We start from the raw sequence: 13,679 nt of genomic DNA, 5'->3' as shown, positions 1-13,679 counted from the left end.
GGCTAGCACAGTTCTCTGCTAGGTCTGTATCTAGTCAATGGTTAGAGCAGCGCCCCCCCCCCCCCCCCCCCCGCGCGCCTTTCCTTGCAGTACTGAGCACTTTACCTCTGAACTACATTCCTAACCCTTTTGTTGTTTTTGTTGTTGCTTAGGGTATCAATAAGTTGCTGAGGCTGATTTTGAACCTGTGATATTCCTGCCTTAGACTCTCAAGTCACTGAAATTACAGGCATGTGTCACCATAATCAGCAGATTCTTCTTTCTTTTTATCCTTTTTTTTTTTGGGGGGGGGGGCGGGTTCTGAGAATTTAACCCAAGGGTGCTTTACCACTGAGCTACATCTCCAGCCCTTTCTTATTTTTTGGGACAGGATCTCACTGAATTGCTTAGGACCTCGATAAATTGCTAAGGTTGACCTTGAACTTGAGATTCTTCTGTTTCAGCCTCTCAGTTGCTGGGATTACAGGCATGTGCCTACCTTGATTCTTCTTTCTAGAAGGAGGCTTTTAAAGGTTCTTTAAGATTCCCATCATCAAAGACCTCTTACTTGAGTCCCTTTGGCCTAGACAGATGCAAGTGGTGACCTGTGACAAACTGTGGATTCTGGGGATAACATGTTCATCTCTAGCTTCTGGATACTAGACCCTTTCATATCTCTAGACAGCACTTTTGAATAGACCAAGGCAACCCCATATTGTCTGCCTTTTATGTTACCCACATTTGGTTCAGAGAAACATTCACAAATTCGTTGACCCTGCTGATCTGGGAATAAAGGCAGATTCCACCTCTACTCTGTGGCTAAAGCCTTCTTTAGCTTATAGGCAAGAGTCAGTGTAGTTCTCTATTTTACAAATACAGAGAACAATTTCCAAGCTCTCTGGTCCCACAAAAGTCCCTATTAGGTTTGAGAAAGGAGAAGGAGGCTCCAGCAATTCCCTTCCCTCTGGGGGTTGGGGCAGGAATGTGGGAACCCAAAAGCACAACCGAGTTTCTCCCCAAGAAACCTCTTCACAATTTTCCCTCCCTATTGTCTCTGTTCAACAATGATTTTGTGCATAAAATCCTTGTTGAAGTAATCATCTTTAATTGCAATTGACAATGTTCTTATCTGTCTCCCAAATCTTGATAATAAGGAACTGAGCTGGTTGATGTGGCATGTCTGTAATACCAGCAACTTGGAAGGCAGAGACAGGATTTCAAGTTCAAGGCCAGTCTGGGCAGTTTAACAAGACCCTGTCTCAAAATAAAATTAAAAGGGGTATAGCACAGTGGTACAGCACTTGCCCAGCATGTATGAAGTCCTGGGTTCAATCCCTGGAAGGAAGGAAGGAAGGAAGGAAGGAAGGAAGGAAGGAAGGAAGGGGAATCATGTCATCGTGTCTCTCCATCTCCATCTTACCTGCACAGCTGAGCACAGAGCCTGGAACAAAGGTGCTCAGTAAATGTTTGGTGAATGGATGAAACTGCAACTAACTTTCATTGTGCAGTTGATTCTCAGAGACACTTTATCACTTCCTGAAAGACTAAGGTCATTCTTACATTTATAAAACACTGATGGTTTCTCAGAATTTGTATGCTTTATCATTTATCAACCAAGATAATCTCTCATAATTAAACACTCACATCCCCATTAATATAATATACAGTCCTATTAAAAGAGTATAGTCCTACAGGTATTTGTATTTAAACGTTTTGAAAGCATGAAATTTTGCTTTGAAATTAGGTAAAATCAGAATTTATAGAAATTTATAGAAGAATATTTAGAGATAATTTCAGCCAACATTCTCATTTTACAAATGAGAAAATTAATATCCAGAAAAATGGAATAAAATAACTAACCAATCTCAGAGCTGATACTCTGGGCTCATATTATTTCTACCACTCTGGTTGGCATATGTCATTGAACAAGAGCTGCCAAGACACACAACCTTAGAGGAGGGCTGGATGCCAGCTTCAGGTGCAGGACTTCCGTTTTCTGGATACTTTGACTCTACCATCTCTTCTGTGTACAGATTGGGACCTCCTTTTGTTTTACAATGGATTCTCAGACAAAACACTGGCCTCACCAAAGCTAGACTTAATATGATAACCACCAGAGAGGTAGCCATCAACCTTTCAATAGGTCAATTTTGTGACACTGGTGCTCCACTTTGGGAGACCGATGGGTGGAGACAAGTGGTGTATCACCTTATTAGACCTGGAAAAAAGGTATCGTGGAAGACCTGGGCCTATATCATCATGGGGTAGAATTTATTATATTCCTTCCAAAGAAGATCCAAGTGGATCAGAAGAAAATATATCATTGGGCTATTCATGTGAGTCACACAATTCTACACAGGGATATTAATTTGAAAGGTATTGATTGAAGTGATGTTAGACCTGGATAAAACTTAAGTGGCTTCAATTTTCCTGTGACTTTCCCTGCTGGTGGTCAGGAAGAAATGCATTCCCTCACTTTGGATTGCCACCCATTCAAGTATATCTACTCCCTGTGTTTGGAAGTTTAATGTTCTTTTGAACTCTAATGTAGATTTCTATCTTAGAAACAACAGGTACATACTCAAACTGTTTACCATATATTGAATTCTAACAAATAACAGAATGACTTGTGAAATGGGGTAAGGAGCTCTAGCCTCTGTGGAATTTCACTAGGGTTTCTGCAGGCTTTCCCAAACCTACTAATTAAATTAAAAGAATGTAGTTAATATATAACTACAATTTAACCCTCCAGACCCCTCTCATTCAGAGGGCTACCCTACAGCTCTTCAAGGACAGAGTTGCCAATGACCAAAACAGTCTTTAATCCAGAATCTGGAAGAGGTGACTTGAAAACTGAATGTTGCCTGCTTTTAAAAATCATTCTCTTTTTTTCCATTTTTTAAATTGGTGCATTATAATTATACATGATGGTGGGATTTGTTGTTACATATTTGTACCACACACTATAACAATATAATTTGGTCAATAGGGTTACCCAGTATTTCCCCTTTCTCTCCAAAAAATAATTAAAAAAAAAAAAGTCACCAGCATTTGCAATTTGAGAGAATTCACTTTTCTTTATAAAAATCTAGATTTTGGCTTCTTTTGAAAAATTGGACAATCTCAACATGGGGTGGTGATAGGGAGTGAGGGGCACATTCCTGCGTGGCAAAAATTCCTTTGAGGTAGAATTCAAGAGATTCACTCACTGGACACAGATCCTGAGTTTTCAGTTCACTATCCCCTCACTGATACACATGAACTGCTTGCGATCTGCTTTAATCTTTACCGGTTAGATTTTCTTGCGTGGAACAAGCTTGGGGAGTAGGTGGTGGACACGTGGTTAAACAGGCTGTCTGTGTGGTTTACTTCACTCTGTTCGGGTACCACCATATGCAGCTGTGCTTTGTGTGGAAAGCACAAAAGCTGTCAGTCTCTGAAGAGGGTTGTTTATAATCTGCTTTAACAGATTTTTTTAGTTCTCAACATTCGGAATACTACACCTATTGGTAGTTGACTTTATCTCCGGTATAGCTCAGTTTGAAAGAGGATGGACGAGATCCACCAGGGTTCCATGCAGCGCAGACTCATTCCAACATCCTGAGTAATACTTCAAGATCTTCTGTTTCCCAAAGACACTCCTGTCAGTTTGGTCTCTTAAGCATCTGAATCAGTACGGACTTAGTGGACAAAAGCAGGGGATGAGGTGCCCAGGATGGATCTCAGATGCAGACAGTGGAAGGACTGAGGCGGGGGGGAGGTGAGGCGGGCCCCTGCTGGCCGGGTCCACGCTGGCGCAGATAGACAGAACCGGCCTGAGAGCCAAGGTTAGTAGCTTCTCTCCCACCGCAGATCCTAGACCCGAGACCCTGGGCTGTGCCGGACAACACGAGATTGAGTTTATGCTCTAAGCCTCTGGGCGAAGGTAGATGTAACCGGCTAACCTGCCTGGGTAGGACGGAGGCGGCTTCACGACTCTGCGCAGGCGCATCCGGCTTCCTGACACTGGCTAGCGCGCAGGCGTCCTCCCACTGGGTCTTCCTGTCCTGTAAACCCAGGGGCCCGCTGCCGACAGCTTCTGCTTCCGGGGCACACCTTGACAGCGGCTTTCCCGACCCAGCTCAGACCCGCGGTTCGGTGAGTGCGAACGTCGGTGCGGGAAGGTCTGCAGCCAGCTCCCCTAGTCCGGGATAGCACTCCCAGTAACGCTTCCTCCACTCCCGCTCGAAGTCCGGGAACCCTCGCGGCTGAGCCATAGTTCCAGGCCTTGGGGGAAGATCCGGGCGGGGGTTAGTCGGTGTCTGAGGCGCCCAGAGCACAGATTGCGCGACTCTGGTTTAGAACCCGCACCGGGAGGCCTGCGGGAATTGCTGCGATCTGTTGGGCAGCGCTTTCTTGCATTTTGCGCCCTTGCCTTAGCTCCCCAGCCTTTGCGAGACGAAACTGCCACGAGCTCTCCTGCAGCAGGTGCAGTGGGGTTGGGGGCGCCTCCGGCCCCTCCCAGGGTCTTCGCAAGGGGCGGAGGACCAGGCCTCCGTAGCAACAGAGCTTTTGAGGTTTTTGAGTGCCTCCTCTGTTCCACTTTGCTTTTAACTTCTCAATTAAATAACTAAATACATATATCCTGTGGCGTTTTCTCTAGATCCCTTCGCAAAAGAAAACAGGGGGGCGGGGTTAGGAATCCTTTCGACTCCAGCAGCTCAAACTGTGCACCGGAAAGAGGATGGATTTAGATAGTGAATGTTATCAATCTGCCCCGAAGTTTCTCTCCTATACCTGGCACTTCGAGGCGGCAGGAGAGGACCACTAGACCTGTTCTTTTTAGAGGAGTTCATAGCATGGAGTCCAAGAGCGCCCCGAAAATGAGTGCAGGGTTTTCTTTCATCAGACAATCATGGCCCACGGACTGTAAACAGAACCATTTCAGTCCAAGCCCCACTCTTCAATGCTGTCTTTTGCCTATTCTTGAAATCTCCTACTCAAATCACCTCTACCCCTTTCTTTCATTTTTCTTTGCTTCAAAGAAGTATACGATACAGATCCTTGTGATACAGATCCTTGTCTGTGAGGAGTTTGAGTGCGTGTGTGTGTGTGTGTGTGTGTGTGCGTGTGTGCATATACACAGGCATGCATGCATGCTGGGGATTGAATCCAGGGCCTTGCAAATGCTAAACATGTGCTCTACCAACTGAGCTATACTCCCAACTCTCTTTATATTTTTTAACAGATATAAAGAGCTACTGATTCACAGAAAGAAACTAGTAGAGTTTATGATGTATTGTTTAAAGTACAAACGGATACTCCATCACAAAAAACAAGAATTTAATATATTATGAAATGACCAAAATAATTTTCACTTAATAGTCATCATGTACATTAATATGCTTCATTACTGAATTTATTAGAATCTGAAGTAATAACCTTTACCTCGATTCAACAAGTATTTATTGAGGCCTTTCTATGTGCCAAGCACTGTTGAAAAAAAGCAACTATCTTTATCCTAAGTTTATGTTCTAATAAGCTGTAGCGCCCAGAGCACAGATTAAGTATGCCTATTAAGCACTGATATAAGTATGGATTCCTAAGCAGTTATATGAGAAGAGTTGATATTGCATATTATATTTTATCTACAGTTTTTGATATGTACTTTTGCATGGAAATGCATCACCTTATTGTATAATATTAAATGTTCCCTAGCTGTCACCTCATACATAGTCAAAACTTTTATCATAGTTGAATTGGAGTATATTGCCTTGTTTTCATCTTCCATCCTGGAATTCTCTGCCATATTGTGGTTTCAACATATATTTGCCCAAGTCTATTTCTCAGTTATCAATGATAGAAAAGTTCTTAAATTTTTAATTCATTTTAAATTTCTTCATTTTGCTAAAACTGAAGGTATATTTTATTGTTGTGAATTTTGATTTTTTTAATTTTATATTGATGACTCCAGAGTAGTTATGCTTTCTTCACTATTTTAGAATGTTACCTCAACTATTTACTTTTCTCTCTGCTACAGACATTTGAAAATATTTCACAGATGCCTTATCATTGTTAATACAGATGTATTTGTTCCATAGTCTTCTCCTCTTCTCATAGGTAGCAAGCACTTACATACCCTTTAGTCAGTCAACCAATTGATATTTATTAAATACCTACATTTTGTGAGATTCTGTGACTCCTTTACACAGGCAAAAAAGAAGAGGACAAGGTCCTTGCCTTCCAGGTGTTTACAATTTAGATGGATAAACAATATGTACATAACTATACCTAACAAGGCAGATGTAATAAATAGCGTAAGATGTGTTGATAATAAATTTAAAATATCAAAAATTCAGAGGAGGAAAATGGTGTTTTGTGGTATCTTCAGCCTTCAGAAAATTCCACTCCTTTACTAGTCTTGTTTGTAAACCACAGAGTTTATGGGGGTCATAGTACAGAACCTCTTAGGGAAATCTTGTGCTAGACTAGGTCAGAGAGCATTTGCATCTGACCTAGGTTTACTCAGAACCTTAGCACCTGTTAACAATTTAGTTCACTGTGATTACCAAAAAAGGTGGTCTTAATCACTTATCTCCTTGACATCTGCTTTTAGAATTGGGAAGACCTCAGAGAACACTTAACCCTAAGGACAGGTATGCTCAGTGATACTGTATATGCCTAAAACTTCTTTGTTTCAGGCAGTTTGGAGCATGTGAACACACTCTGAGTCTTGATGAGTTCCAGTATGTGGTATATTATGCAGAGCATTCAGAGCAAATACTCTCTCTCAGAGCGTTTAATCCGAACAATCGCTGCCATCCGTTCCTTCCCACACGATAATGTAGAGGACCTCATCAGAGGGGTGAGTGTGCTGTTATTGACACGACAGTCCTTTGGGAGGTAAAGTGGGAAATTTTCTGATAAACCTGATTTGCAGCTTTGATTTAGCACAAGATCACAAGGATTTGTTACAGTGTTAAATGTATTAATTTGATCATTAAAATGTATTTTCCTGTTTTGCTTTTCTGGCCTTCTCCCTTTTACTTTTCTGATATGTTTCTTCATGAAATGTGTTCTAGATAACCTTAGTCTCATGTTCTCTGTAAAATTTGTCTGGATATGGTGCACACAGAAACCTTCAAGTTTGAAGTCTTCTAAACATGTTTTAATGAGGGTGGTAAGAAGTGAGCAAGGTAGAGGTGGTTTTCAAATCTTTGTGACCTTTTCTCCATACCTAGGCTATGATAATTATATGAAGAGGTTTCACTTTCCTTCTATCTTAACTATAGCTACTAGTTCTAGTTCTGTAGAGTACACCAACCCTTAAAATACATAGTCATTATAGATTAAGAAAACACTTTATCTGATATCTAACACTGCTGTTTAATAATTCTGCTACATGACTAGTGTCCTAGAAGGTCTTTAATACCCTTTTTATACATTACTCCTGCTGAAGGGAAGTTACCGAGTGATTTTTTTTTAGTCACTGGAAAAATGCATCCAGACAATTACTTCTGAACTGTCTAAGAATGTCAGGATCCTCCTTTATAGCTCAGGGCTCTGTAGCTGCTTTTGAGTTATATGGCACAGTTGCAGAAGGAAAGTTTACAGTGTTAGCTTGTTCTCGGCAAAAGTGGGATCAGAAGACTCAGCAGTAGGAACTTTATCACATTCTAATTCTAGCTCAGCTGCTGAGTCATTCAGCAACTTTGGTGTGACTGGCATCTCCATCTCATCAGATTTGGAATAGAAGCACTGGATTTGGAATATGTAGCAGAGAATGCTGAGACCAAGAAGCCACCTTGAAGATTATAAACAAAAGTAACGTTAAGGTGCCATTTGTGGAATGGCAAAGAGAGCATAGCAGTTTTGGTCTCATTCTGACACACTCACTTTTCTTTTATCAGAGCATGGTAGCCATAAAAGTGGATTCCTAGTCCAACTTTCCTGCCTGAAAATAAGGTTTCCACAGTTTTTACACATAAGGTTATACCCTTAATGATGTCCAGGTAACTATCTTGGCCGGCTACCTTGTGGAGAGGCTAGCTAACTTGATCTAAGAAATTCATGGTTCCTTTCCTTGCTCTTTGGTAGATTCTCTTGGTTTGGTGGACATTGGCATTTTAACAGTATTTATTTAATAAATAGACATGAAATCTAGGAACCTGTAGTACTTTTACCATTTACTATAGAGTCAAGGTTAGGACTCTTTTCCCCCAGACTCAGTTCTGAGTCTCATCCTACTGGGTGAGCCAGAGTTGAGCACACTGACTCAAGTTTCCTCCTTCCCACAGGGAGCAGATGTGAACTGTACCCATGGCACACTGAAGCCCCTGCACTGTGCCTGTATGGTGTCAGATGCTGACTGTGTGGAGTTACTCCTGGAAAAAGGAGCTGAGGTAATGTTTTCAACACTTCGCATTAACTATTCACCAAGACTGGAGCTTCACGTTTTCTTAGAATTTCTCTTTGCACTTGCAGTCTGATCTTCTAACTTATAGTAACAGTAGCATAGCCAATATTAGAGCAAAATATAACAGTGAATCTATAAAATGATTTCAAGGATTTCATTCCTTTGCCTTTTTTCCTCAATTTAAACTGTTCATGGCTCTAAGAAGACATCTTATTTCCCTCTGCCCTCCCAGCTTACCTCCTAGGGATTGTTTCTATTTCTGTTGAATCCTCTCCCTGCCTGTTGACTGTCCAGGAGCTGTAAGGGCAGAGGCCCCCTCAACTCTGATTAAATCCAACCATTTGAGATCTACCATCTATCAGATGTGTGCAAGTCTGAGACAGAATACGGAAAGGAAATCCCTTCCTCAGGATTGTGCTACTTGTGCTATTTTTGCCCACTATTTTTATTTTAGTATAACTTGTTCTTGTCTTCTAACATATCTGAATATAAATATGAAAAATTAGTTTTGAAAATAGACCCTTGGCATTGTCATGAAAGCAGCATGGTATAATGAATAATTAAAATAGATTCTGGAGCCATATTTCATGGGTTCAGATTCCAACTCAATCAATTCCAGCTTGAACGAATTCCTTTAACTTTTCTTTGCCTCAGTTTCCTCATCTATAAAAAGGGAATGAAGGGCTGGGGAGATAGCTCAGTCGGTAGAGTGCTTGCCTTACAAGCACAAGGCCCTGGGTTTGATCCTCAGCATCGCAAAAAAAAAAAAAAAAGGGGGAATGAAAAGTTTATCTTCTTTATAAGGTTGTAAAGTATTTGGAATGCCAGCATGTAGTAATTGCTAAATAAGTACATGTTAAAATGAATAAGATGGGCAGTTTTGACTATTTGTGAACAGTCTTGAAGATATATATGCTGAGGTGCTGATTTGAATCAGTCAAACCATGGAGCCACTGCAGTCCCAGATACACTAGACAGTAAACCGAAGAGGGAGGCCTGCCATCCTCATCTCTATACAGCCATGCTCCACTTCTTGTTGTTATATCTTTTGTGATTAAGCTTGTTTCTTTGTGAGTGATCCTAAAGTGATTAATGCAATTATCAAAGTGAAAATATCCAGGGTGGGGCAATTAGATTTAACTAAATAACAAGTTGAACTCACTTAGAAGTTTCATTTTTTCTTTTATTGCATTTTATGGTGGAAGATAATAATGTAATTTATAATTTTGAGAATTTGAAGTAAAAAATTATAGGTGATCCTGACTTTCAGCAGGCTAGCTGCTGGGGTTTTCTTTTTCTTTTAACCCAGGGGTGCTTGAACAATGAGTTCTGTCCCCAGTCCTTTTTATTTTTTATTTATTTTGAGACAGGGTCTTGCTAAGTTGCTGAGACGGCTTTGAGCCTATGATCCTCCTGCCTCAGCCTCCCAAGTCACTGGCAATACCACCACTTGGCTTAGGCTAGCTGCTTTTTTCAGCATTGGAAGATTTGTGTTCTTCCCTCCACATGCTTTGTTCTGGACTTCTTGTTAGCTCACAGCATATTTTTGCAAAGAGCTGACTTAAGTTTAACATTTAGAGCTTCTCTGTGTGGTTAAAGAACATGGCAGGGAGTGGGGTTGTGGCTCAGTGGTAGAGTGCTTGTCTATCATGTGTGAGACACTGGGTTCGAGTCTCAGCACCACATATAAATAAATGAATAAAATAAAGGTCGATCAATATTTTTTAAAAATATTTAAAAAAAAAGAACATGGCAAAGCTATCTGGTTGCCATTAGCCGCAGAATAGAGGAAGAGTCAGGATAAGTAAAATCCAGGACTCTTAACTGTATATTCAAGCAACTTTCCACTGAATTCTTTCAGAGAAGTCTCAAGGTTTTAGACTTCTTTCCCTATTTTACTCCTTATTCTACTGTAGAGATCCTAGTGAAGAGAGACATGAACATTGCAGCAGGATCCTGAATAATGCAAGCCAGCTAGTTAAGGTACAATAGTGTTGTTTTGGGGCAGTTCCCTTCCTGTTTCCTCTTAAGCTTCTGTCACACCTCCATTGTGATCACCAAGACTCCCTAGGATTTGCTCGTTGACCTCTTGCTCAGAGCATTGTAAGCAAAGGTAGTGGGCAGGGTGTATGCAGGATTCTACGCTGCACTCCTTTCCTCTCCCCAGTAGTCTAGCTACTGTAATCAGTTCCTCCCTTTTTACAGGTGAATGCCCTTGATGGTTACAACCGAACAGCCCTTCACTATGCAGCAGAGAAAGATGAGGCTTGTGTGGAGGTCCTATTGGAGTATGGTGCGAACCCCAATGCATTGGATGGCAACAGAGACACCCCACTTCACTGGGCAGCCTTTAAGAACAATGCTGAGTGTGTGCGGGCTCTCCTAGAGAGTGGGGCCTCAGTCAATGCCTTGGATTACAACAATGATACACCACTCAGCTGGGCCGCCATGAAGGGAAATCTTGAGAGCGTCAGCATCCTTCTTGATTATGGGGCAGAGGTCAGAGTCATCAACCTAAAAGGCCAGACACCCATCTCCCGCCTGGTGGCTCTGCTAGTCAGGGGACTTGGAACAGAGAAAGAGGACTCCTGCTTTGAGCTCCTCCACAGAGCTGTTGGACACTTTGAATTAAGGAAAAATGGCATCATGCCACGAGAGGTGGCCAAAGACCAGCAGCTATGTGAAAAACTGACTGTGCTGTGCTCAGCCCCAGGAACTCTAAAAACACTCTCTCGCTATGCTGTGCGCCGCAGCCTGGGACTCCAGTATTTGCCAGATGCAGTGAAGGGCCTCCCACTGCCGGCTTCTTTGAAAGAATACTTGTTACTTGTAGAATAGCCTGGAGGAGATCTGTGCACCATCATGCAGGTGACTCTGGGTGAGGTACTGCAGCACTGTCTCTTTGTCATGGAAAACAGAAAAGCATTGTCCCTGTTGTGTGGTTAATAGATTTTGAGGCAACATGTCACAACAGTAACCTCCACAGCCCCTCCTCCCCATACCAAGCAACCAACCAAAACAAATCCCTCACTTTTGTTTGCTGTTTATTTGCTTACTTGGCTTTTTATATTGCACCCTGCAAAAGAGGTCTCCCCGCCACCCTCCCTTTTAGGGAATGAATAAACAGTGCAACTAAATTTCTCCAGGAAGATGGAAAGTATTTAAACAGTATGCATGTGGTTTTCCTTTGGGGGCATGATTTAACATTGCAGATGAATCCCTTCCTTATTGATCTGTGAAGAAGGTTAAGAAAATCACAACTCTAGCTAACAACAGTTGTGTCCTAAAGATGAAGATACTCCGTCCTGCATGGTGTGAGATTAGAATTCAGAAGGCCTGGCTCCCTTTCCTTTCACTAAAGAAAAGAGCAGTTTTTGCTTCCTTTCCATGGGTGTGCCTCAGGGTTATAGTCGTTCAGCAATGTTATTTCAGAAAGCTATTTTACTGCTTTCCCATAGAAGAGATAGCAGGTTCTAAGCAGTCCTAAGAACTGCTGAGAGTCTTGTACCATTCTTCTAACACAGCTCTTCTCTTCCTGAAAGCCAGTTTGTTCTAATGGGCTTTAGCAGGCATTTCCTGCATCTCAAAGATGTTTACTGTAGCAGGAGGATGGGCTGGGCTGCCTTCCCCCTTAGGACTTCTTCTTTCCCTATGGAAAGCTCATGCTGCTGAAAACTTAAGTTATTTTTCTTTCCATTGTCTTTTCATTGATCTATAGAAGACATTGGTTGGAAGTGGGTTTGAGAAGGGAATGGGAAAGAACATAGAAGAGCTGCTTTGGGGATGGGGTACCAAAAAAAAAAAAAAAAATCTGTTTTAGTGAACTATACTTAGTCAACAAAACTCTTCATGTTCCTAAGCTAGATCAAGTTGTTATTGATCTTTGATGACCTATATGTGAATTTGAAAAACTTTTTTTAAGCTGTTTGGGAACTACAAACAAAATGAATGGGATCTGCTGACACAGCTAATTTGAAAGAATATGCCTGCTTTTGTCCATTTGCTCTTGGTGGTTTTTGTCCATTAAAAAAAGAATAAATAGTTATAGAAGCAAGTTTGGAAATTCCCACTGTTTTTCTCTACTCCCTCCTCCTCCCATTTATGAAAAATTCTTTACTGCCTGGCTCTTAAACATACGTTTCCATCCCAACTTCTCTCTCATCAGCAAGTGTTTCTGGACATGGGTGGAGTGAACAGGAGCTTGGGCAGAGTATTTAAAAAGCATCCTCCTCCCTTATACCTTCCTCCAGCCCCAAAATACAAAATCATTGCTTTTGTCCTCTACCCCCAACTGCAGGGTGTGGCTCAGTGGTAGAGTGCTTTGCCTATCTCACAAACAAACAAAAAGATCTCAGCTACATATTAACACATTAAATCACCAAAGAAGCTTGATGCCAAGATTTCACCCCATACCAGTTGTTTAGAATTTCCTAGGGTAGGGCTGGATTAGGGTTTCTTCAGATGCTTCTAGTGTGTTGCCAGGAATGAGAGTCACCGCTTTAGAGGATGGTTCTGCAGCCTACCTCTTAATTAGAGCCACACAGGGAAATGTTTTAAATACAAGGCCCATGCTCCACCCCCAGAGACTAATTTAACTGGTCCAAAATGGGCCCAAGTCTCAGTTTTTAAAGGCAACATGAGGTGATTTTACTATTCACTAGGTTTATGAATCACTGCTTTGGATGTTATTTGTTTAGTTATTGTACCAGGAATTGAACCCAGAGACACCTAACCACTGAGTCACATCCCCAGCTTTTTTTATGTTTCATTTTGAGATAGGGTCTCCCTACATTGCTTAGGGCCTCACTAAGTGGCTGAGACTGGCCTCAAACTTGCAATCCTTCTGCCTCAGCCTCCCAAGCCTCTGTGCACCACTGTACTAAGCTAGATGCTATTTATTTCACATTGTAAGCACTTGATATTCTGGAAAGGAAATATATTTTTGTCCATGTGATAAAAGACATCATCTGTTTTCTCAGTTACTTTATAATCACTATGTATTTGATGGCTAATAAATTCTGTTTCAGCTCTACTTAAAGACAACTTCATCTTTTTAGCTTTGGGGAAGTGGCATGTATTTAATAGGTTTGGGGTTTTGTTTTTAAGTGGTCTTCACTACCTTTTTCAGTTGTTTTTTTTTTAAGATCATATTATGATCCTAAATTTTTCCCTCTTTAAAAAGAGACATTTTTGGGCTGGGGAGATAGCTCAGTCGGTAGAGTGCTTGCCTTGCATGCACAAGGCCCTGGGTTCAATCCCCAGCACCAAAAAAAAAAAAAAAAAAAAAAGACGTTTTTCTTCTTTA

General features: G+C 41.4%; 1 protein-coding gene across 2 annotated transcripts; it reads left to right on the top strand.

Annotated features, from left to right (window-relative positions):
• The first annotated feature begins 3,993 nt into the window (after positions 1 to 3,993).
• Asb8 (ankyrin repeat and SOCS box containing 8) lies at positions 3,994 to 13,406 on the top strand. Of its 2 annotated transcripts, none has more exons than XM_047551405.1 (4): positions 3,994 to 4,116; positions 6,660 to 6,823; positions 8,256 to 8,360; positions 10,580 to 13,406. In XM_047551405.1, the coding sequence occupies exons 2-4, from the start codon at positions 6,695 to 6,697 to the stop codon at positions 11,210 to 11,212; spliced, it is 867 nt and encodes a 288-aa protein (XP_047407361.1). In that variant the 5' UTR covers positions 3,994 to 4,116; positions 6,660 to 6,694; the 3' UTR covers positions 11,213 to 13,406. The 2 variants fall into 2 exon arrangements, with proteins under 2 accessions (XP_047407361.1, XP_047407360.1); XM_047551404.1 differs by having other exon boundaries at positions 4,025 to 4,116; positions 6,664 to 6,823.
• Positions 13,407 to 13,679: the final 273 nt, after the last annotated feature.

This window comes from Sciurus carolinensis, chromosome 4 (genome assembly GCF_902686445.1).
Source record: "Sciurus carolinensis chromosome 4, mSciCar1.2, whole genome shotgun sequence".
Lineage (NCBI taxonomy): Eukaryota > Metazoa > Chordata > Mammalia > Rodentia > Sciuridae > Sciurus > Sciurus carolinensis.
Note: the sequence above shows the minus strand (reverse complement) of the source record. Positions and strands in the feature narration are given on the sequence as shown.

Excerpts from the sequence above, each read along its gene's own strand:
- Asb8 (XM_047551405.1), top strand. The coding sequence starts at position 6,695 with ATGAGTTCCAGTATGTGGTATATTATGCAGAGCATTCAGAGCAAATAC. Across the intron at positions 6,824-8,255 it reads TAGAGGACCTCATCAGAGGG|GGAGCAGATGTGAACTGTAC; the intron begins GTGAGTGTGCTG and ends TCCTTCCCACAG. Across the intron at positions 8,361-10,579 it reads TCCTGGAAAAAGGAGCTGAG|GTGAATGCCCTTGATGGTTA; the intron begins GTAATGTTTTCA and ends CCCTTTTTACAG.